At 43.6% G+C, this 22798-nt stretch overlaps 2 protein-coding genes across 2 annotated transcripts in view; both read left to right on the forward strand.

Annotated features, from left to right (window-relative positions):
* Positions 1-3024, forward strand: part of SLAIN2 (SLAIN motif family member 2) — a 36341-nt gene extending 33317 nt beyond the window's left edge. Inside the window, exon 9 of the mRNA XM_018067709.3 lies at positions 365-3024. Coding sequence (XP_017923198.2) covers positions 365-431 — 67 coding nt within the window. The 3' untranslated portion in view covers positions 432-3024. The remainder of the gene's footprint in view (positions 1-364) is intronic.
* Positions 3025-15440: 12416 nt separating this feature from the next.
* Positions 15441-22798, forward strand: part of SLC10A4 (solute carrier family 10 member 4) — a 10313-nt gene continuing 2955 nt past the window's right edge. Inside the window, exon 1 of the mRNA XM_018067782.2 lies at positions 15441-15571. Coding sequence (XP_017923271.2) covers positions 15441-15571 — 131 coding nt within the window. The remainder of the gene's footprint in view (positions 15572-22798) is intronic.

Genomic DNA, 22798 nt, shown 5'->3' on the forward strand with positions numbered 1-22798 from the left:
GATTTTGATGAAAGCAAAATGTAATATTCTAAACAAGGATTTCCCTGTTTATATACGTGACTGAAAAAGTGGCCTATTTTAGATGTCAGCAGATTAAGCTTGCATTTTCACACAGTATAATAGCAGTAAGTTGTCTGCCTATTTATTCAGCCTTTTTTTCTGACATGGTAGTTGCCAAGATACAACACATACAATCTGAAACTGAAAATACTTTGGAGTTTATCTTAAGTAAACTGTATTGCAGAGAATTAAATAGATGAAGTATGTATTCCAATTATTTATAAAACGCTTAAATTCTTATGTATTGTAGATGGAGACTTCAACAGTTATATATGAAACTGAAAAATATCTCATTTCATTTTAGATCATTACCCACTCCCAAAACCTATGGCAACGTGAAAGATGAGAGTTGGAAAGATGGCTGCTACTGAACTGCAAAGCTTAATGCAAAGTTCCAGTGCTCACGGATGCTTCCTCACCAGGCTAAAAGACAGCTTGATTAAACAAACTGTTCAGATGTGACTCTTGGGATTTGTAAAAATTCCAAACCTCTCTGTCTCTAATTAGCACAAACTGGCAGAGATTATAAAAGCAGCACTTTAATAACATCTAACATCAGATGTTTGGTGGTCATACAATCACTTCTACATTAAATTGCTATCAGTTCTGGGGGTTTTTTTCTTGCTTGCTAAAAATGTATCAGTTTGAGCATTTATGAGAGTGGCCAATGTCTGGGCAAAAACCGAACAAATGCCAAAGAAATGCCCACCTTGAAAAACAGCAAGGATAACTGTCAACCTACATTGTCCAAAATATCATTTTCAACCTTCTTTAACTCAGCAGAAAGATTGGTGAATATGTACTATTGAAACAAGGCTACATTAATCAGAGCTAATGTTCTGATTGCAGATTGCTACAGTGCTAGGGAAATGTTGCTTTTAACAATTGTATGAGATCCTGGTTGGGGCAAGTGGTACATATATCCTTCAAGAAGAATCAGCAGTTACTCTGGAGAATTAGGCAGAACAGTGGGTTGTAGCCATGGCTTTTATCATATTAAAAGGTTTGAATGTAGCAGACACACACAAATGCAATAGTATAGATTGCATCTTTCCTATGTTGATTTATTGGTTTTACATGCTCTTATATGTTTGATTGCCAAAAGGGCTTAATATCAGTTGTACAATCTTTCTAACCTTAAAGTTCCTGGCTCAGGAAAGATGGCCTTTGCTACTGTAGCCACATTTTTAACACAAGGCTCGATATTTGGGAAAAACTTTTTTAATAGCAGGTTTCCTTACAAAGGAAAGAGCAAGTGAGAATGTTAATTTGTTCTAATATCATACTGCTATGCTTGCAGCCGCAGCAACTATAAATGCTGATAGTTAAGGAGAAGGAAACACAACTATGCACTTGTAACATACAAATTTTAAGGAAATGAGTTGACTCTTGATGCCAAATGATATTCATTTAGGTGATGTTCCATGGTATGAGGGAGTTTTCTGTATCCTATTTTTTTACTTTCATCCATTTCTTAAATTGGTTTATTTTAAATTGTAAATATTTTTACAGAAGATATTGCCCATGTAAGTGTGTTTAAATATGTACTTTGCCTTACATATGTGTATCTTACATTACTGGTAACAGAGTATGAAACCTGCTATGTCTGTTTACAAGCTATTAAATTCCTCTGGTGGCTCTGACTTACTCTAACACATTTTGCTCAGAACAACTGATATATTTAGCATTTGAACAATTGTTTTCTGTTTTGGAAGACATCATGCAAACATCTGTAACTAAAGTTGTATTGGGTGGGACTAGTTAAATGGAAGGGATTTTTGTTTGAAGCTTTTTCAGTATTTTGGGTGTACAGTTGATTAAGTTTGAGAATGTGAATGGTATATCCTTTGTGCAATGACTGACAAACACTACAAATTGGATTGGATGGTAGGTAGCCTTCAACCCCATTAGTATCTGAGTTTGGGACTGCTGTTGTATTTTGACTCCCACCACTAAGAGGATAACTAATCCTGAAATTCTAGCACTTGAATTTTAGGCCAGCATTAACATATTCCTGGATGAAAAGCCATGCAATACTACTTGACTTGGAAGAAACCAAATAGAAAGGAGTGGAGACTTAATGTGCAGCTCTAAATACTCAAGCAGACTTTGGGTTGATGGATGACTTCACACCTCAGACCAAGATCTGTGCTAAGACTTTGAAGTCGGAGTATCAAATATACTGTAATTCAGTCAGATTTCAGCAGAAACTACCTTGCACCAGTACAGAGCAGTAAATACCACTAATCTAGCCTTGAGTCACCCGCTGGTACAGGCAGTGGATGTCAGTATCTCATGTCACTGTTCAGCAGAAGAGAGAACTAGATCAAATGTGCATATTCTCACTAAAGCCCCAGTTTTTATATTTCAGCATTTTACAAAGCAATGCTGCAGTCTTCATTGAAGAAAGGTGAATTTTAATTGGTGGATTTTATCAAACACTTGATTGACTTTTAACTTTTGAAAGTCAGTTTAGATGATGATATTGGGGGTTTTACCATGGCTGCATCAAATTGTGTACGTTTCCTTAAGTTAAGTAATTCATCGCTTGGGTAAATTCAGCTTAAGTTTTATAGGGATTTTTTTCTCTGCTGCTCCCCCCAAAATACAGCAAATGACTTCCTGAGAAGACAGACTGTCTGTTTACTAGAAAGCCTTTGTGCATTACCAGTTTATTAATATCAGGAAATCATGGGGCTCTGTGTTTAGAGATTTATTGCAGAATTGTGGAAACATGGATTTGATAAAATAGTGCCTATGATTTACTTAACTTATGTTTGATATAGTAGTAAGGGTTTTATGAATGTGGATTACTTTTTGTGCCAACAGCTTGGAATTGATGTATGTGTGTAGGCAGAAGGATTTGTTCTGCTCCCAAAGTTATTTAATTTTTTTCCTGTGTTTGAATGTTTTTGTAAGTGTTAAAAGTGTAAAAAAAAAATATAAAATATTCTTACCACAAAATACTTCCTGAATCATTATTTTAAACAAAGTGTTTTTAAAAGTTTTTAGAAATTTAGAGGATATTATTTTATGGCTTTTTGGTTTTTTGGTTGGTTGCGTTGTTTTTCAAGAACTGTATTTGCTTTTCCAGAGGTTAACAGCATTGACTTCTGCCCCCTGTAATTCATGAACTGAGTACAACATTGTATTTGGGTGAAATCTGTGATTTCATTGACAGAGTGAGGTGGACTTGTGTCTCTGCTTTGGAAGGACAGTGCATAGTTCAGAGTGGTGTGAAAAACTATATTCCGAATTCCCATCCAGAGTGATTTGTTATGTGCAGTTCTAAGTATACAAGCTGCCTTCCATTTTTGCAGGATTCATGCTCACTTCAGACCACCACATGAAACAAACTTTTGATTTTGAAAACTCTGGAATTCATGCAGAATATTGAGCAATGTAAAAATGTACCTAGTAAGCCCTCTGGGAATTGCTAAGTACACATTTTTTTCTGGCTCCTACATGAATGCCTCCATCTTTGGCTCACATAAAAGCAAGAAGTTTGTTTTGAACTTGGTAACTTTCTGTAATCTGCATTTTGCTGCAAAGCAATGTATGCAATAGTAATGTGAATGCCATCTTTGTCTTATCTTTTTATTAATAAAATTAAGAGAGGTTTAATTCTATTTGGTAGCTACTTAATATTAAATTTGCTTAACAAAATTTAACCTATGAAGCTGGTAATTAATTGTTTATTGCAGCATAGGCCCTGTTTATTAATTAAGCCAGAAGGTTAAAATGTTTCCGCCTAGTTAGCTAACCTATTTATGTAAAGCTAGCTCCACACCTACTACTCCTAAAAGGTATTCACTGCCCCTCTTTTGTTGCTTCTTAGCTGTGCAGTCAAGTACCATTTGCCTCGCGCTGCTTCTGGAAAATAGAGCACTCTCAAAATCTCTGGTTATTAATAGTCTGTCGCCCTTCTCTTTTACTAGGTTTCTGTAACAAACTCTTCTATATTAAACAGTTGTTTATAATTAGCATCATCACCATATGGAAGGCTCAAGATTAGAAACAGTATTTCCTCAGTTCTCTTATTCTGGAGGAAGGTGTGTCAGCTCATTTGGGCTTGCGAGGTCCCGTTATATTTGATAGTGTATTCCCCTCTAGAATGAACACATAAGGAGGCAGAAGGCTGAAAATGCTTATGCTGCTGGTCATGAGGTGACTGCAGAGCGCACAGTTTTATCATTTAAAACTTACCTTTTAATGCAAATACTTCTGAGAAAGAAAAACTGGTGTGGGAAACAAACATGACAGTGGTATGTCTGTAGTTCTCCCTCTTTTGGTTGGTAAGAACAGGAGCAAACTTGAGATTTAATTTTTACTTATTAAAATAACTCAATATCTGGTCTCTCTTGGAGGCGTGGGTAGGACCACAGTTGACCATGTGATCTATATCTGGGATTTTCTCTCCTTCTGCGTATGAGGGGAGGAGATCTTGAACGAGACCAGGACCAAGATCGAGGTCGAAATCGTGGTCAAGACCGTTCTACTGGTCTGTCTCTGTCATCTCTGTAATCTCTATCTCTGTAGTCGTCCTCATATTTGTAAGGCCTCTCCATTCTCTCCCTAGGGTGAGTGTGTCGGAAGTCAGAGGAGTCTTCCAGATTTTCTGCTATGCTTCATATCCGAGCGCACATCGTTTCCAGTCAGTTCGGTCGTTCTTGGATCGTATATTGTTATTAAGCAATTAACATATGATGCAGGGGCACCTTTAATTAACTTTCTTCTGCATTGGCTGCGTGCACAGAATGCTCTCTGGATCTAACCACTGGTGGTAGTCTAGGTCACAGTAAATGATTTCCAGCGTAGCCAATTCCCGTAAGTACTGGATGCCTTCTTCTGCCGTAGTCCACCTTCTTGGAGAACTCACCAGCTCCTCTCTAAATGGGTACCTCTCCCTCACAGCATTGAGGATCCAGAGCCAAAGACTGCGTGAATGTCTCTCTTCCAATTTCCTGTTCAATGACTCAATCTCGAGCCATAGATCCTAGCTGCTGCGCTTCAAAACCTTCTAACTTGTGGCTTCTAGCCCCATTATCCCAGCATCGTAACAGCCAGGTGAGAATTCGTTCACCAGGTTTGCGACTGTAATCTCTTCATAGGTCTCAGAGCTCTGCTGGGGTCATTGATCGCATAATTTCACTTTCTCAAATGACTTCCCCTCTGCTTCTTCCATGGGGGACCACTTCCTCTCTCTCTCTGCGTCTCTCACGTGGAGGTGGAGACCAAGTGTGCCACGAGGATGGGTAACTACGTCGTCCCTCAGACTTACTAGTTGGAGGTAGGAATAATTCTCCCTCATACCGAGGGAGAGGCCCTAGCAAGCTCTCCCTTTCTTCCAAATCCTTTAATGTGTAGTCCGATTTCGACTTTGGCATATCACTGGCCTTCTGTCCTGCCACTCCTTTTTCCTTTGGACATGCTCCTAGTTCTTTTGAGTGCGCCCCTTCTCTTGCAGCTGCTCCTTCTTCTTTTGCAGCAGCCCCTTCTTCCCTTAGAGACGTGGACAGGGCAGGTCCTGTTGCTCCCTCTAACTCTTCTTCTTCTTCTCTTGCAGCCGCCTCTTCTTCTGTTCTTACTGATCGCGGAGGTGGGCCTGTAGGTTCTATAACCTCCCTTATCCATGCCTTCTTCTTCACTATAGGGGCAATAGTGATTTCAGAATTTATAGTTTGGGTCCCCCTCTCAATCGTAACTTTGACTCTAGATGTAGTAGTTTGGGTTCCAATTTCCGTGGACTTAACAGAAGCCGTGCTGGCTTCAGGTGGGGTGTGGGTCCCAGTTTCAGTGGACTCAGTAGAGATGGCACTGACTTCAAGTTGTGTTTGGACTCTGATTTCTGTGGACCCAATAGGGACATCACTGGTTTCAGGTGGCATGGTTTGGGTTTCTGTTTCGACCTTAACCTTCTGAGAGTGATCTACGGCAGCTCGATAAGCACTAGCCAAGCCCCAGTACAAAGCAAAGAATTGCATGTTTGGGTCGTCATATGAAAGACACCCTTCCCTTTGACCATCCAGCTCAACACTGGTAATCGGGGTGCCAGGAAGAGCTGTGCTTCGGTACCAGTTACCTCTGAAGCTGCTCGTATGCCTTCATATGCTGCTAAGATTTCCTTCTCCATAGGGGTGTAATTGATCTCAGAACCTCTGTAGCTTTGGCTCCAGAAACCAAGTGGTCGCCCTCGTGTCTCGCCAGGCACCTTTTGCCAGAGGCTCCAGGAGGGACCTTTATCTCCAGCTGCAGAGTAGAGTACATTCTTTACATCTGGTTCTGTCCTGACTGGTCCAAGAGCTATGGCATGTGCAATTTCTTGCTTGATCTGCCTGAAAGCTTGCTGTTGTTGAGGACCCCATTGAAAATTGTTATTTTTAAGGGTCACAAAGTAAAGAGGGCTCACAATCTGGCTGTACTCTGGGATGTGCAGCCTCCAGAAGCCTATGGCTCCCAGAAAAGCTTGGGTCTCTTTCTTGTTTGTCGGTGGAGCCATTGCTACAATCTTGTTGATTACGTCTGTTGGTATCTGGCATCGTCCGTCTTGCCATTTCACCCCTAGGAACTGGATCTCTCGGGCAGGTCCCTTGACTTTACTCTTCTTGATGGCAAAACCGGCCTCGAGGAGAATCTGGATGGTCTTCTGTCCTTTGTCAAAGACTTCTTCTGCTGTGTCCCCCCACACAATGATGACATCAATGTACTGGATGTGTTCTGGAGCCTTACCCTTCTCTAGTGTGGCCTGAATCAGTCCATGGCAAATGGTTGGACTGTGCTTCCACCCCTGGGGCAGTCGATTCCAGGTGTATTGAACGCCCCTCCAGGTGAAAGCAAACTGCGGCCTGCACTCTGCCACTTGGAGAATGGAGAAAAACGCACTGGCAATGTTGACAGTGGTGTACCACTTTGCTGTCTTGGACTCCAACTTGTACTGGAGCTCCAACATATCTGGCACGGCGGCACTCAACGGTGGCATGACTTCATTTAAGCCACGATAGTCCACAGTCAGTCTCTATTCTCCATCAGATTTACACACAGGCCAGATGGGGCTGTTGAAGGGTGAATGGGTTCTGCTGACGGCCTCTTGGCTCTCCAACATCCAGATCATCTTATGGATAGGGATCACAGCATCTCGGTTCATCCAATACTGTTGTCTGTGTACGGTTGTCGTGGCTATTGGCACTTCTTGATCTTTCACTCACAGTAGTCCCACTGTGGAAGGGTCTTCTGAGAGGCCAGGAAGGGCAGACAATTGCTTGGACTTCTCTTCAATCGCCATGGCTATACCAAAAGCCCATTGGTACCCCTTCGGGTCCTTGAAGTATCCTCTTCTTAGGTAGTCCATACCGAGAATGCAAGGGGCTTCTGGCCCTGTCACAATGGGATGCTTTTCCCATTGGTCTCCTGTCAAGCTCATGTCCGCCTCTACTACTGACAACTCTTGAGACCCTCCTGTCACTCCAGGAATAGTAACAGTCTCTGTACTCTTATGCTCCGATGGCATTAAAGTGCACTGGGCTCCAGTATCTATCAAAGCCCGGTATCTCTGAGGATCCAATGTGCCAGGCCATTGAACCCACACAGCCCAGTAAACCCAATTATCTTCTGTGTCCCTCTCCTTCTCCTGGCAGAAGGCAGGGCCCCTCTATTGGTCTTGGTCAGAGCATTCGTCGTTGGACTTTGGCTTCTTAGAGGCCTTTTTGTTATCATCGAAGCGGACCTTTGTCTTCCTGAGTCTTGGAGGTTGCAGTCTTTTTTTCAGGACATCTGCATCAACCACGGAGACAACTTTCTTATCGTCTTCCTTCTGTTTTAGTTCTCTCACTCTGGCCTCGAGTTTGCAAGTGGGTTCACCATCCCACTTCTGACACCAATATTCTGTAGCCAGTTGTAATTGGCTTCCTGTCAAACCCCACAGACTACAGAAGAAAAGCTCCCAGAAGAGAGAAAAGAAAAAAACAAAATAGCGAAAGCTATATAATATATATATATATATATATTTTTACATATATTACAGATATACAATTAAGGTGCTATGTACATATGAACACAGGAACCCCAAATCGCTCCCAAAAGGGAAAGAGGGGAAGAGAAAAGGGAAAAAAGGACAAAAAGGGACAAAAATGGACAAAACCAAAACAGGTATGCACAATTGAAAAACCCGGTAACCAACAAAATAAAGAACTAACAGAATCTCACCACTTCCCTTGAGAAAAGCAGGACAGCTGGACGCAGCCCAGCACTCTCCCCTCACGCGTGGCAGACAACAGCAGTCACTGCAGGCCTCGGCTCCAGATAAGCAACACCGAGACAGGGACCCACCATTCTCAAACCTTGCTGGAAGAAGAGAAAGAGAAGTGTCTCTGACTGGCTTTATTTATACCTCAGTTTACGTAAAGGAATAGCATGGAATACTTCCGGGGTCACTTCCTTAGTTCCTTCCTGGTTACAAGCTGGTCTCCAGGAAGGCCTAGACTGAAACTATCACAAATTTTTACTTTTTAAATATAACAGGTGAGATGCAAGGTTGCTTTGATTTAAAACAACAACAACCAAAACCACAAAAACAAAAACAAAAAACCGAACCCCCAACCTGCTCCCAACTTGCATTTATGCTGCTGTGCAGTCTGAGTCTGACACCTACAGGCAGCTGTCTGTACTCATCCCGCTTCAGGAAGATGAGGCTGGGATTCAGGTGCTCTCAGGGGCATCCATATTTTACACACAACTTCCCGGGAAAGAAGATGCTCTTGGCTCAAAGAATTAAAGAACTGGAAGGAGCAAATTCCACCAGATTTGCTTTCCAGATTTTTTACAACAGTATTTTCAGCTGTGATACCACACATAGTTGTTCTGTGTTGTCACTGTCCTCTTTGCACTAAATCATAAACTCTGTTGGGACCAGTTAAGCACTTAGAAGAATACAGAATGTAACTGTAGTGATTAAGCCAATTTGTACCTCTTCAGTAGGATTTAAAGGAACAGGTAACTAAAATGATTCCTTGCCAGCAAAGTTACTTTTGAACTTGGTGCTTCACCTGCCTGTTACAAACAGTGAATTAAAAAAAAAAAAATTATCAGATCTGAAAGCTGGAAAGCAGAAAAGCAGATCCTCTATTGCAGTGTGGCGCTCTCACATGAGACAAAAGTGGATTATATCTTTCACCAGACTAAGACTAAACAAAAGAAGATACTTCCATTATAATCTGAGCTCCTATCATCAGCATAGGTGTAAGTAATAATGTAAATCCATTTTCTTTTGAAAATAGTTTTAATAACTTACAAAAATAAAGCTTAAAAGAGAGTGGCATGTGATGCCTTCTCCCCCAGCATGTTCAGCCCTCCTTGCTGCTTTTAAATTATCCTTGAGAGCTTATTTCCACTGGCAGCTACAGCAAGGGAGATTCAAAAGAAATACACCTATTGGGGGTGAGTGGTATATGCATTACTGAGAAGGTGACTGTGTAGTCCAGCCCCAAGCAGTACTCAACTGCTGATGATCATGCACAATGAGCACAAGACAGACCATATATTCTTTTCATTCTGTTCTTTTTCATTCTCTTTGCCATGATTTTCTTGAGACTGTAGCCAAAACTGCAACTTTTCACAGCCCTGCTATGACAGGCTGATTAAAAAGCCTTGCTAGTACCAACAGCTTGATCCAACGTCAGACAAACTACTCCCTCCCACCCAGCACATGATCTCCAGAAGCTTGACACCAGCTGCCTCCACGCTCCTCCAGCAACAGGGCTGGGGATTTTTTCATGGAAATCTACATAGTAACAGGAAGGTGAATAAGGACACTTGTGTTCTGTGTTGTTCCCAGCCTCTGGCATGCCCAAGAGAAAAAGGTGCTTATTAAATATGGGAGCGGGTCATCAGCGGCTTGACTTGGGATTCTCTGTGGCCTTAACTGCTTAAAGCCACAAAGGTGATCAAGAAATATCTGGGTTAGAATGTGATGGAAGGGTGGTCAGGGTAGGGGGACAGGCATGCTGGTCTTTCCCCAGCCTTTTACTCTTCCCAGGCATCCCAACTTGGCCATGGACAGAGATCAGCTGCTGGGCTGCACTGGGTGCCCTTGCTCTAATAACACCACCCCCCTGTAACTCCTAGCAGTCTTCTCTGTTTGTTTCACGGTGCTCTTCCTAAGTTATTTGTTTCTCTTCAGACATTATCAGAAAACAAATCTGAACAACCCATCACAAAAGCTTAGTTATCTGGCTGATCCTTACCTCCTTTTCACTCAGCAGGGTTAATACTGTGTGAATTTCACAGCTAATGCTGCTCTCTCTGTGCTGCACGTGGGTGCCAAAATGCTGACAGGAGAAAGTGATGCTGGACCAAGTTCTGGATTACAAGGAGTTTGGTTTGCATCCTGCTCAGGGCTGAGGGTAAGGCTATACTTCTGGCTGACTGAACCTGGGACACACCGAGCTAAAGGAGCCCTACGTAAGCTTTCTTGTTCAGAGCTGTTTGTCTTAATGAAGGTCAGCAGGACAGGAGTATCTTGTGCCACCATGAATACAGCTTTGTCACTCTGCTCCTTTAGAAATAAAAATTTCATTGAAGCACAAGCAGCTATTTTGAGTTCCCTCTCAAAGAAAAGGGGAGTGGGGGGAGATCAGGCAAACCTTCTACATTCATGCTTCTGCTTCAGCTCCTGTCTTAGCCTCAAATTTTTCAGCTCTACAATCATCCATTTACCCCTACACTTACTCACCCAGCTACTGAGCCCAGAGCAAGGTTATATTGTTTCTGTTCATCCATTCCCCACCGGGCTAATGGAGACACATAAAACCTCTGTTAATGCTGCTTCGAGTGATTGGCCTTATAGGAGTTATGAAAACCTTGTCCTGATTCTCTTCCTTTTAAAGCCATGCCTGGATGTCAGTGACAGCAATGTGGCACCACCACCATCACACAGCCTCAAGAAAGCAGTCCAGAGCATGACCCTCCATCCATGCCCAGTCTTGCTGGCAGGAACCTGTGGCATCTGAGATGCGCAATGCCCCTGCCTGCACATGCAGCACAGGCAGCACGGTCATGGCCCCTCCCTGAAATCCTGCTGAGGGTGCAGCTGTGTAGCCACAGCAGCCACTGCTCACACCATGCACGGCTGGTGCAGAGCCAGCACTGCTGATGCAGTGCACACAGACCTCCTGTGTCTGTGGGATCAAAAAAAATTCATTATGGTGCAAGACTGGGCTATAGAAGACCCTCAGTTCCCTGCTCTTCCAAGGATGCCTCATTTATTTTCTTGAGGCTCAGTTCATCATCACTGAAATAATACCAGTCCTCCTTAACTCACGTGCTGGGAGCGAGGGGCAGGTGCACTGCTATTTAGAGAAAGGGCTGGCCAGTCAGTTCATATCTCGTCTGACACAGTGGGGTAAGTTAAGAACAGAAATTTGGTCGATCTCGGTTTATGAGCCCAAATGTCAGAGAGCAGGTAACGTCTATTGTAAATGTCAGAGTTGAGGGATTTTTCTTTTCCCTTCAGAAGAATATCAACAAAGATTTAGTGACTATTTATGCTGCCATTCACTGAGGCTCAACCTGAATGGTACTGCCCAGGTGCACAAACATACTGGAGGAATATTAAAGGGACTTGCTTAAAATCATAGATCTGGTAAAGCACCAGCTCAGCCTTCTTCAGCAGTAAAGCAGCTTTTGGCAACACAAAGCTCTGATAAGGGCTGGCAAATTCAGGCTACTGTCTCCAGAGCAGAACACAGGGATTTATTTGATATGTGGTGTACTTCTCATCTTTACAATTTATCCCTACATGAAAATTTGCCCAGGGGAGTGCAATACAGCCATCAGTGTCAGCTTTCCTGTCCAATGGTCCACTGAGTGTAGAAGAAATAGAAAATTCCATTTCCAAAACCACCTTGCAGCCTACTGCTCAAGACTTGCTACTGCTTAGGAGGCTCTGCTGATTTTGGACCTTATTTTCCCTTCAACCCCTTCACAGAGGTACCACATCAGCTTAGGGCTCCTTTCCCTGACCCAAGTGCCTCAACAGCAGAACTGAAGTACAAAAAATAGGGGATGCTTGGTAGGGGCTCAAACCACATACCCTACGGCCTTGACTCAGTCCATCTCCCCCTCTCCTTGCCCAGGCCATTTTTCTGTGCTGCCCTCCACCCTGAAGTGTCTCACCTGTTTGCATTAGCAGATTCTATCTGCATGCTCCCACTTGCTGCATCCTCTTCATTATGAAGGTAGTTAAGCCCGAGAGAGTTCAAGAAGCCTTTGGGTGATACTTTCAGACACGGGGTGTAACTCTTGGGGATGGTCCTGTGCAGGGTCAGGAGTTGGACTCAATGATCCTTGTGGGTCCCTTCCAACTTGGCATATTCAGTGATTCTGTGAAGTAACATCCATTACCAAAGCAAATCACTGAAATCTGCCTACCAGGAACCTTGTTTCAAAATTTGAAACAACTGGTAAGTTACATTTATAGCCCATTTAAGCCACTTTCCTTAGCCCTTCTATTTTACTGTCTTTTGTGCCTTTCTTACTCTTATAAATACTGTTGGGTTTTCTTTTTGCTCCTTGCTTCCTGCCCAGGATTCTCCAGACACTAGAGGGAGGTCTCGCTTTCTCTGTGCTTTTCCATCTAAAGTTCGGTCTAGTTCAGCTTCAATTCACCTCATTGTCCCTGAGGTTGCACTGAATTGTCCACAAAGTCCTGAGTGTAATTAACAGCTTCATTTATGCCAGGAAAGCCCTAGTCTGAGGGAAGATGGAGCCATGCACAGCTGGACATATAAACCACCTCTTGTGGTGTCTGAAATATCCTTGTTAGACTTTTTACTCAGTGTCAAGTGGATTTAAACCTCCTGAAATTGCTTAAGATTTCAGAAATATTTTCCTACTGGTCTGGGTTTTTCCAGCTGAATGTGGTAGCACCACACAGCATCATCTCAAGACTGGGATGTAAAAAGGCTTGTATTAACCTACTCACAGATGGCATGGATTACACAAGACATACACCCCTCTTTTCTCCCCATGGCAGTTAGCACAGCACTCAAGTATAGCCTACCCCCAGAGCAGCTCCTCCAATCAACCCAAATGTAGCAATGACCCACCAATTCCATTGGCACAGCTGTGACATTACAGGAGAGGTTGGGAGCCTGTGTTGCACCAGGATTGTTTCAGCTCTGGGGCAGCAGCAGTGACTGCAAACCCATGCTGTTTCTACTCTGCAACAGGGAGGATAGACCACTCTCCTTTTTTTACAGAGCCTGGCTTCTCAGGGCTTCCAGATTTGGGCATATGATTCAAGAAATCTCCTGGGAAGAGCTCAGCTGCGACCTGAATTTTCGCACAAGCAACAGTGGAATTTGCATTGCTATATTAGTGCTCAATATGCTGGTTGGCCAATTGCTTTTACTGTTCCTTATGCCCTCAAAATTAAATTTTTGGTTACTTAAGGTCTTTCTAAAATCTCCTTAGTTCTTCGATAATGTCTTTCCTTATTTAGTAAAGGCTAAGATCACTGCCAAAAATGTCTTGAATGTAAAAAGGCCTGGGATGCTAATGGTGCGTGCTGGCATGCTGCAGGGACAGGGAGCTGCAAGGCAGCCTCTCCACTTGAAGGGACAAAAGTGCTTGGACATAGAATTGCAGAATCACAGAATATGCCAAGTTGGAAGGGATCCAGAAGGATCATCTAGTCCAACTCCTGGCCCTGCAGAGGACCATCCCCAAGAGTCACACCACGTGCCCAAGAGTATCGTCCAGATGCTTCTTGAACTCTGTCAGGCTTGGTGCTGTGACCACTTCCCTGGGGAGCCTGTTCCAGTGCCCAAACACTCGCTGGGTGAAGAACCCCCTTCTAGTATCTAACCTAAAGCTCTCCCTCATGGCACTGCCTCCTCCTCACCTGGTTGGCTGCTGAGGGCTTCCACATCCTCATGAGGCTGCTGCTTGAGTGTTCCTGGACTTGGGAACCCTCTGCACAGCCCAACCTCACCCCAGAACCCTCTCCCAGTCACCACTGGTGCAGCCTCACCAACTGACATCTTTCCTGTGCCACTGAATCAGGGAGTTTAAAGAAGTTCTTGCAATGAAATCCCTGTGCTTGGTTATTACTATTTCTGCAGGAAGGATGACTTGCTGGGCTCCTCCAGCAGTCTCCCTGGGAGCAGAATTCATGTGTGTCTGTAGAGACTGAAGGTGATTGCCCATTGCTTATGGCACATCCTACTGACAGTCTCAGCAATACCACTCAAACACTTCAAGAAGCTACAAGTGAAAATTGATTCTGTGGATGTTTAGCAGTGGCAGAGAAACAGAAATTTTTTTGTGATGAGGGATCACACTGTACATGCTGCCTCCTCAGGAGTAGGGTACCTGCCAGAGCTTAGCACACTTGTTGCCAGTATGCAGCTTTGCCACTATTTTCAGCATGATCTTAAGCAAATTAATTACTCCCATGCATAGCTTCTCCAGCTCTACATGAAAACAATAATGTAATGACCCTGTATCTTTGCACTTGATAATAAACTCCTTAGGGAAGAGGGAGGATCCTTCCCTAGCTGGTTTTGCTTAGCATCTTGCATTTTGGGACCTGGTTTTGTTTGGACTTCTTGGTGTCAGTTTGAAGCAACTTGCTTTGTGAGAATGAGTTTCCATATTTTCATGGGAAGTGGTGACTGTTATCTCCCTGACCACCCTCAGTGCCTGTCCCACACAGGACTCCCTTGCCTGGAGGGGTTAGGGCAGGGTTTGTTTGGGTGGACTTTCCTTCGGGGCCTGGGGTTACTGCACAGTACCACTCACACCTGGGTGGAAATGCTGAGCACTAATACCTTACAGACCCCTCTGGGCAGCTACTTCTTTGGTCCCAGGTGGCATTGACTTCAGCAGCAAGACTTTCCTACTGATACTTACTCATCACTTAGGCTGCCCAAGTATATATGGGTAAAATACGTTTCAAATATTTTATTTAGAAATTATATCCTTTAAACAGTATATATGTAATAAATGTGATATATTTAATTGTTTGTATTATTTTGATAATTTGGTAGATTTTAATATATTAAAATCAATTTACTAATATTTTGTTTTCTGATATTATAATAGACTGAGAAGAGGAAAGGCGCCCTTAAGGCAGCCCTTCTGCGTGTGTTTATTCCAATCTTTTGTTTTTCTTCAATTCTTTCACACTTAAATAAAGGGCTGACGGATTTTTATTCCTTCCTCTGACTATCCAATCCAAAACAGCTCTGTCCAAGGCCCGTTCTCTGGCAGGCAGGATGCAAGATGCTGCCAGCTTAATAAAATTTGCAAGCAGTTCAGGACACAGACTTCATTTCTGGGATGTGAACCGCACCTGACGTTTCCAGCTTGGCCAGATCCCTGTGATGCCCACCGTGCTGGGAGCAGCTACCACCGTGAGCACAGTTATGCCAGGGAGAGACACAAAGTTTTATCGATACCGGCAGGTGTCACAGCAGAGGACAAAGAGCATTTGCACAGGGTATCAGGGAACCAGGTAATCAGGGGCCAGGAGGAGCTTTGTGAGGTCACTCGGTCTTGCCATGCCACCCCAAGGCAAAGTCGGCAGCTGCAGCTCACCCTGCCACAGAGATGTCTGCCTGACCTTTCCTGAGAGATCGCCGCTGCCTGCCCAGACCATCCAGCCTTCAGCACCATTGCTCCCCATCAGTATCTAATCTGAACCTCTCTTACAGCAGCTTAAACCCATTGTATTTCGGGGACTTGTGATACTATTATAAAGAGACTACTCTCAACTAGTGGTAGAGTGGACACTCCAGGCAACAAATATTCCCCTGGCTTCATACCCAGCCTTTCTGCCTAGGCACTATAAAAAGGAAATAAAAGATCTTGTTGATGAACACATTCACATATTCATCTCCCTGGCAAATCAACAGGTATACAAAACCCAGGGTACATCTGCCTCAGTTGCAGTGACATACAGGTTCTACTGATATCATATGTTATTAAAAAATATTCTACTTCATCACAGTTTTAAAAGTGCACATAACACTGTGTCAAGGCTATTTTCACAGGATTAATATACAACATTAGCTAAAAGAAGTACTAAGAGATTCCTATTATGTTTGAGATTTATTTCTTCCCATTTGCCTGAGATTTCTTCTAGACAGCTTGAGATTTAATATAGGTAATGGTGCACCTATTTTGAAGGGTTTCTTATTTGCTGATCAGCATTACAGATACTCTTTTTTATTATTTGGTAAAAATTTGGCAGCAGGACAAGAAGCATTTTTACTCTATGTTTATGCAGTTACTAAAACAAAACAGCCTTAGTCCACATCCAGGCACCTTCCATGTCACGATACAAATGGCACCTGAGTGCCAAAATGCTTTTTCCTGTAACCTGAGATACAGAATATTGATGCTATTAATTCTTACCATTCCCATGAGGCTCACCATTAACATCCCTTTTAATATGGAGAAAGCTTTGGCAGGTGGGGGATGTAATTTTTCTTTTGGATGTCTTTCTTCAATTAAATGAATACTTATGAAGCAACTGCTGCTGTAAATTATTAAATTTACTTCTGCATTTTTTGACACCTAAATTATTCTATGGGACAATGTCTTGGTATCCCTTACTCTGATCTGGCATTTTTTTGCAAAACCCAAAATATAGATTTCGCAGGCACAAAGCCACATGGAGATGTGATCTACCTCCATATTACCTCCCTTGATTTATGTCACTCATACCAGGTTCCAGCACAGGAAATTAGGAGGGGGCTGGGATCCTCAGTGGGCAATGGATGTCAAGTAAACCCAGATGGACCTGGACCTGGAACTACACCATTACACCACTACACCATTACACCACTAAAGCCCCACCATTCACCAGGTTGTGTACATCCCATCGTCAGTGTGCCCTCTGACCTTGGTGACACCGCCGTCCCCTCACAGCTATCAGGGTCCCTCACACCTGAAGATGCTGAACAGGCTGTTCATGAAGCTCACAGGGGGGTAAATCAGGGCTGTGACATCCAAGACACACTGTCTCTAAAGTCCTAAGACCATCTGCCTGCAAGAACCTGTGCAAAGCAATAACTATGCCTGCAGTGCAAAATACCATTTGACTTTTAAAACTAAATCCACTGCTTTCAGAGTCATGCTCATCTCACCTCCTCTCCCTGCCTGGCTGTGCAGAATGCTAATTTTGGCTCTTCTGGACCCAGGCATGCATTAGTCATCAGGTCATTTATTTTATTATGACTTTTCATCTTAATGCTGATAATACTCCAACTCCACAAAAAGATCAAATGACAACAAAATGGAACAATGTCTGAGGCAGAATCCTTTCTTATTTGAATTTGGGTAAAGGTATTTCACAAAAAGGCATTTATTTGCTTAAAGAAAAACTTGCTGCTAGTAGCTGTTTTACAGTTGTAGGGGTAGAACTGCCTCAACAACTGAGTGTTAGCAGTCAATTTACAAAATTATTCTTCAACGATCCCCTGATTTAATCTCTTTTCATGGACCAGAAGCCTTTTTCTAATGGGATGGTTGGCAAAAGACCTTTTCATCTTGCTTCTAAAAGGCAGATCATGCAGCCTCAAACACTTAGTTCTAATTATGAATTATTGGAACATTGCAACCCAAGGCATCATGCCCTTACTGGTTGATTAATGGTCTTCAGACATCTTAAAAATAAACATGAGGGAACACCAAGTGTAACAGGAGGATTTTATTATAATAATTTCTGCCCTTGCCTGCTAACTCACAGTTTTAGTGAAAGGATCTGTTCCAAACTGCTCAGAGACTGAACAGATAGCAGGGACACAAAGGAGACAGCACAGCTCAGGCTTGTGCTGTTTCCCTTCCACACCGCTTCAATTTAATAAAATCTCAGAGGCTGTGAGTTGCAGAGAGCACTGCTCCCAAGGGAGGCATAAATAAGGAGCTGGGCTGGACTGAAACAGGCATCATTTGGAAGAGGAATCCATGAGAGAAGGGGACAGCACTCCCGAGAATGTAGAAATCACAAAGGCAGCAAGGAGGAGGGGAGGTAGACGCAGCGCAGCAGCAGAGGGAGGAGGAGGGTGCCTGGATGCCTTTACCACCTGAGCCAAGGAGAAGACAAGGATGGTTTGGTGGGATCCCACCTGTAAGAGGAGAAAATGGACACAGCAATGACTCCCGCTGAGGAGGAGAGGAAACATTTATCTCATTTTTTACACTCTGAAATTCAAACCCAGGGTCTAGTCAAGGATGCTCGCCACGGGATAAAAGATGGTGATTATCTTGGAGGTTTAACAAGCAGGACTGAGCAGCGACACCCTGCTAAGGATGGGACAGAGGGGAGTTTAAGATAAGCAAGCTTAGGATGAGGCATGACAGGGCTGCGATGGGGCCAAGTGTCACACTGAAGGATAGCAGAGAAGCCTGGGAAGGAGGGAAGGCAGGTCTGTCCTACTCCTTCTGCACTACAGACATCTGTGGGATCAATAAACTAACAGGGAACCTGTGGCTCTTGTGTGTTCTCCACCTATATTGTCCAACTGCACTCTGCCTTTGAGTGAAACACAAGTGGTTCGGGGCAGGAGCAACGTCGGTCGATCGGTACATCCTCACCAAAGCAGCTTCTGTCTATGTTTGGCTGGGGAGGTTTTTTAGGAAAGACTTAATTGGACAAATCTCAATGCTTCATCTTATTTCAAAAATGTATTTTCTTGCCTGTTTAGTGACCCAGTTCCCAAACAATATAAAATTTTAAAAAATGAAAACCTCATTTTGTCTGCTAAGATCTTACAGTTGCTGGCTCAGTGGAGGTGGGCTACTGGTGGAGGTGCCAAAAGGTGCAAAGTCCCCTCTGTGCTGCTGCTATTGAGAGAGGGAGCGGGAGACAGGTGTCAGAGAGGGACCTACTTCAGCAAAAGACCAGCTGACGTGTTGTTCCTAGCAGAAAGATAACCATGGAAGAACAAGCAAAAGCACCAGTATCTCTGCACAATTAGGCTCCAATTCCCAACTCTCCTAAGCTATAAAAATAACCACTCTGAATCTACATCATAAATAAGATCAAGCATATACATTTCATGGAGTTTTACCACAAGATTACCTGAAACTGTGTGTAGGAGATCACACTATACACCTTAAGGAGTATTTTAATTCCAGACAAGAGCAAAGACTTTTCTTTTTCTCATGGAAAATTATTACTCTCCTACTAAGTCTTTAATTTAATTTTATTTCTATCCATAACCTAGGTGCATAGCAAGTAAAGTAGAAATGAAGGGATTGCACATCCCCTGAAAATCAGAACCTACTCCTGCTAGGTCTCACCTGCACATCATTTTCATGGCAGTATTTTGTCCCAGCCTCTTTAGTAGCACCACCACTCAAATGTGCTGACCAAAAGCTTTCCATCCTCCAGGACTATCCTTCAGAGGCCTCTCTTCCTCTGCAAATACTCGGCACAGCTCCACAAATCAGCTGGCACGGATGTGCAGAGAGGCAGAGCACAACTTATGGGTGGGTGACACCAGCCTGCAGCAGCTCAGTCCCGCTGCTCCCCGCAGACCCAGGCACAGCACACAATGAGCCAAGGTGGGAGGAGTAGGGAGCTGAAGTGGATACTGCACTGAAATGAGAAGAGTGGAAAAAGAGGGGGTAACCACGCTTTGCTTTCCCACCCCATGTCATTGTCTGCTTTCAGGTAGTGCTTATAACTACAGCATGCACACACCTGAAGTGCAACATGTTCAGGATTTAGGCCAGTCCAAGACTCTGATTTACCTATAACTCGCTTGAGATTTGCAAATCAATCCTTGCCTGAGGCTCTTGAGCATGTGGAGTGACAGTCATGACAACTGCACACACTGAATCTCCTCCTGCTGCCTCAAATTCAGCTCAGTGAACAACACTCTCAGCGAGTTCCCTTGGAGGACACCAAGGGGACCTTGTTGCATAGACACAGTGATTGCAATTTTGCAATAGTCCTGGGCTATGCCAGATGCTTTTAATCTCTGTCAGGAGAAGCAAGTGATTCCAAGAGCATCTCCACACAATGTGCTGGAGTAGTCCCTAGCTGAACGTACAGCAAGGTTGCTTTGCTAATTTCTTAAAGCACTATCAAAATTCCTTACAAGTTTATCCTTTAATTCCAGTTGAAAAACAGGAAGGCACAAAAATCCTGTTGTAAGACAGCACACAAAATTCCTAGTGTTTGATGGACTTTGCCTCTCTAGACCAGTTTATAGCACACATGCTCTTCTATGGAAATCAACCCCTTCCAAGAATAATGCAAGGCACTATTATTTATAACAGTTACAAACTACAACAAGCTTGTATCTCAGTGAGTCCTTTCCCTCCGTCTTCTTGCTCTTGCTAACTCTTATCCTCTCATCTATTTTTCAACAGAAGGACTAACAAGGAATAATTTGAAAATGATAAATGATCGAGTTTATTTGCCAAGTCTTTTTGTATTCAAATATTTAATTTGTGCCTTCCAATAACAGCAGCATAGGCAGTAGCCTTTCTCCTGCCCTCCACAAAAGAAAACAGAGAAGGAATTAGCCACGGGTTCACATACATCGAGGTGTTCAATATGTGTGAGCTGGCTGCCTCACAGCCAGATGCTGCAAAGCTACTTAGCATCACTCCAGACTCCAGACTGTGCTTTAATGATGACATGTTGGGAAAGCCTGCAGCAAGTTAAAGAGACAAGAACTGTGCCCAGCAGCAGGTACAATGTTTTTTCATTCTACATGCTGGACGTGAAAATATGCTGGGTGCCACTGAAGGTCGTGGTACTCTCTGGACAGACAAGTAGCAAAGCACATCGGCTGGGTTCAGACTTGGCTTTCCCTGAAGACAGCACTACTGTTCTCATTTAAAACAAGAGCTGAACTTTAATTTTAGCTGATAAATTATAAGAAAAATCTGAAGAGGTCTTGATTTCTTGCTATGCATTCATGGTATTTTCCCACTAGAAATGCTACAGCTCAGTGTCCCTTAAAACTGAAGTTTATGCTGACCGGGTATGCTCTGAAAGAGCACATATCTGCTTCATTGTATCCAGGAATACTGGACTCCTCCTGTAACTGCCTGTATGATAGATGTCACACATTATGACACAAAAATATCTTCCCATGACCAGCCCTGCTCCAGTAGGAAGTCTGGGGAGTGACACTTGGAGATAAAGTAGAAGGCCTGGCCTGTGCCCTTCACACCTGCTTGATAGGCAGCTGCCTTGTGCTCTGCACAGTGGATCCAGGCAGGCTTACCCATGGTGATCCCAGCTGGGCTGCACCGCAGGGAACCGAACAGGCTTTACTGACAAACCAGGGAGGGTACGATAAGCAAATGATCTGCATGCTGTGAAGCCAAATATTGGCTACATGAAGGATGGAAAAAGATATAACAGTGGTAAGACTTTATGAAGCACGATAAATATACTGCAAGCACTTTTCTGCATATGCAAACCTGAAAATTGAGTTCAGAGAATGCTGTTGGTTCAAAAAGCCAACAAGATCCTGTGCTCCCCTCTTCTAGCAGTACACAGAGCCCACAAATATGAATGAACTGAAGCAATCTGGATCCTATTTGGTCGTTCAGCTCTGATGACTCATCTTCCCTGAGCTCTCCTTAGACTAATGACAAGGAAACACAGGCAGAACAGTATTGAACTTGGTCTCATTCTGGCAAAGTAGTGTACCCAGGATTTTATCACTTGCACTTCTTGTGTTACCTGTACCCCAAGTAAGAATTAAAGGTTTTATAGGCAAACAATCTGTTTTTCTCTCAAGCCACAAAAAATTTTTACTTGAATCCCAGGGCAGCCCAAAATTTTACCCAAATAAATTTTTGAGAAACTTGCTGTCTGATGGAGCTTAAGGAAAGCACCCAGTCAGGGTAGCTCCTGTAGGCTCTCTCCTTAAATCCAGTGTGTCCCCTTTGAGCTGTGACCCAAAACGCTTCATGCAGAGTAAAGCCACACGTTAAGTGCAGAAGCCTGAGTCAGCTACCCCCAGCCAGGAGTAGTAATGTGAAGTGGTGGCTGTGATCCTTCTAAATCCTCCAGGTGAAAGCAAAACAGATAGTTACACTCCTGAGACACAGTCAGTAGTGGTGCCAAGAGTGAGAGTCATCTCAGAGGCTGCCCTCCTCTCTTGGGAGTTCCTGCCCTTGCGAGTCCAGTCTGGTATCCTATGCAGCCCTTTATTTTTGAAGGAACAGGGTGACACAATTATTAAATGAAAAGTAAATGCTGAAAGCACAATTTTATGACTGAAAACAGTATCACCCTTGGATGTGATTTTTGGTTGGTGGACTACATTTCTTACCCTGGATTGAATACTCTTGTGCCTGTGAGCTTGCCTGCTTCCTCTGACCACCCTTTAAAAGGTACCTCTTCTCCTTAGAAGCTTCTGGGACCCCATCAGCATAAAGCAGTGTCTCCTCGACCTCCTAAAAGGGCTTTCTAGCCTTCCTCGTGCATTCCCGAAGCTTTCACATCAGATGGCCATTTGCCTGGAGAGGGAACAAGCTTGGCTATCCCTCAGCAGAGGGGTCTGGTGCTGCCCACCCACATCAGGTGACACTGAGACGCTAATTGACGTTAATTTTAATGTCGATGTCGAAGTAAATCCCCTGATACCTCAGTTCCTCCGCTGGAAGAGTCAACCCGGCCCTCGGGAGGATGCAAGTGGCTGTGCCGGCTCCAGACTCGGGCTGCCGGGGTCGCGCCGGGGAGGGAGTTTCGGCCGTGAGCCTT

This window comes from Manacus vitellinus, unplaced genomic scaffold, assembly GCF_001715985.3.
Source record: "Manacus vitellinus isolate BGI_N305 unplaced genomic scaffold, ASM171598v3 scaffold_0_pilon, whole genome shotgun sequence".
Classification (NCBI taxonomy): Eukaryota; Metazoa; Chordata; class Aves; order Passeriformes; family Pipridae; genus Manacus; species Manacus vitellinus.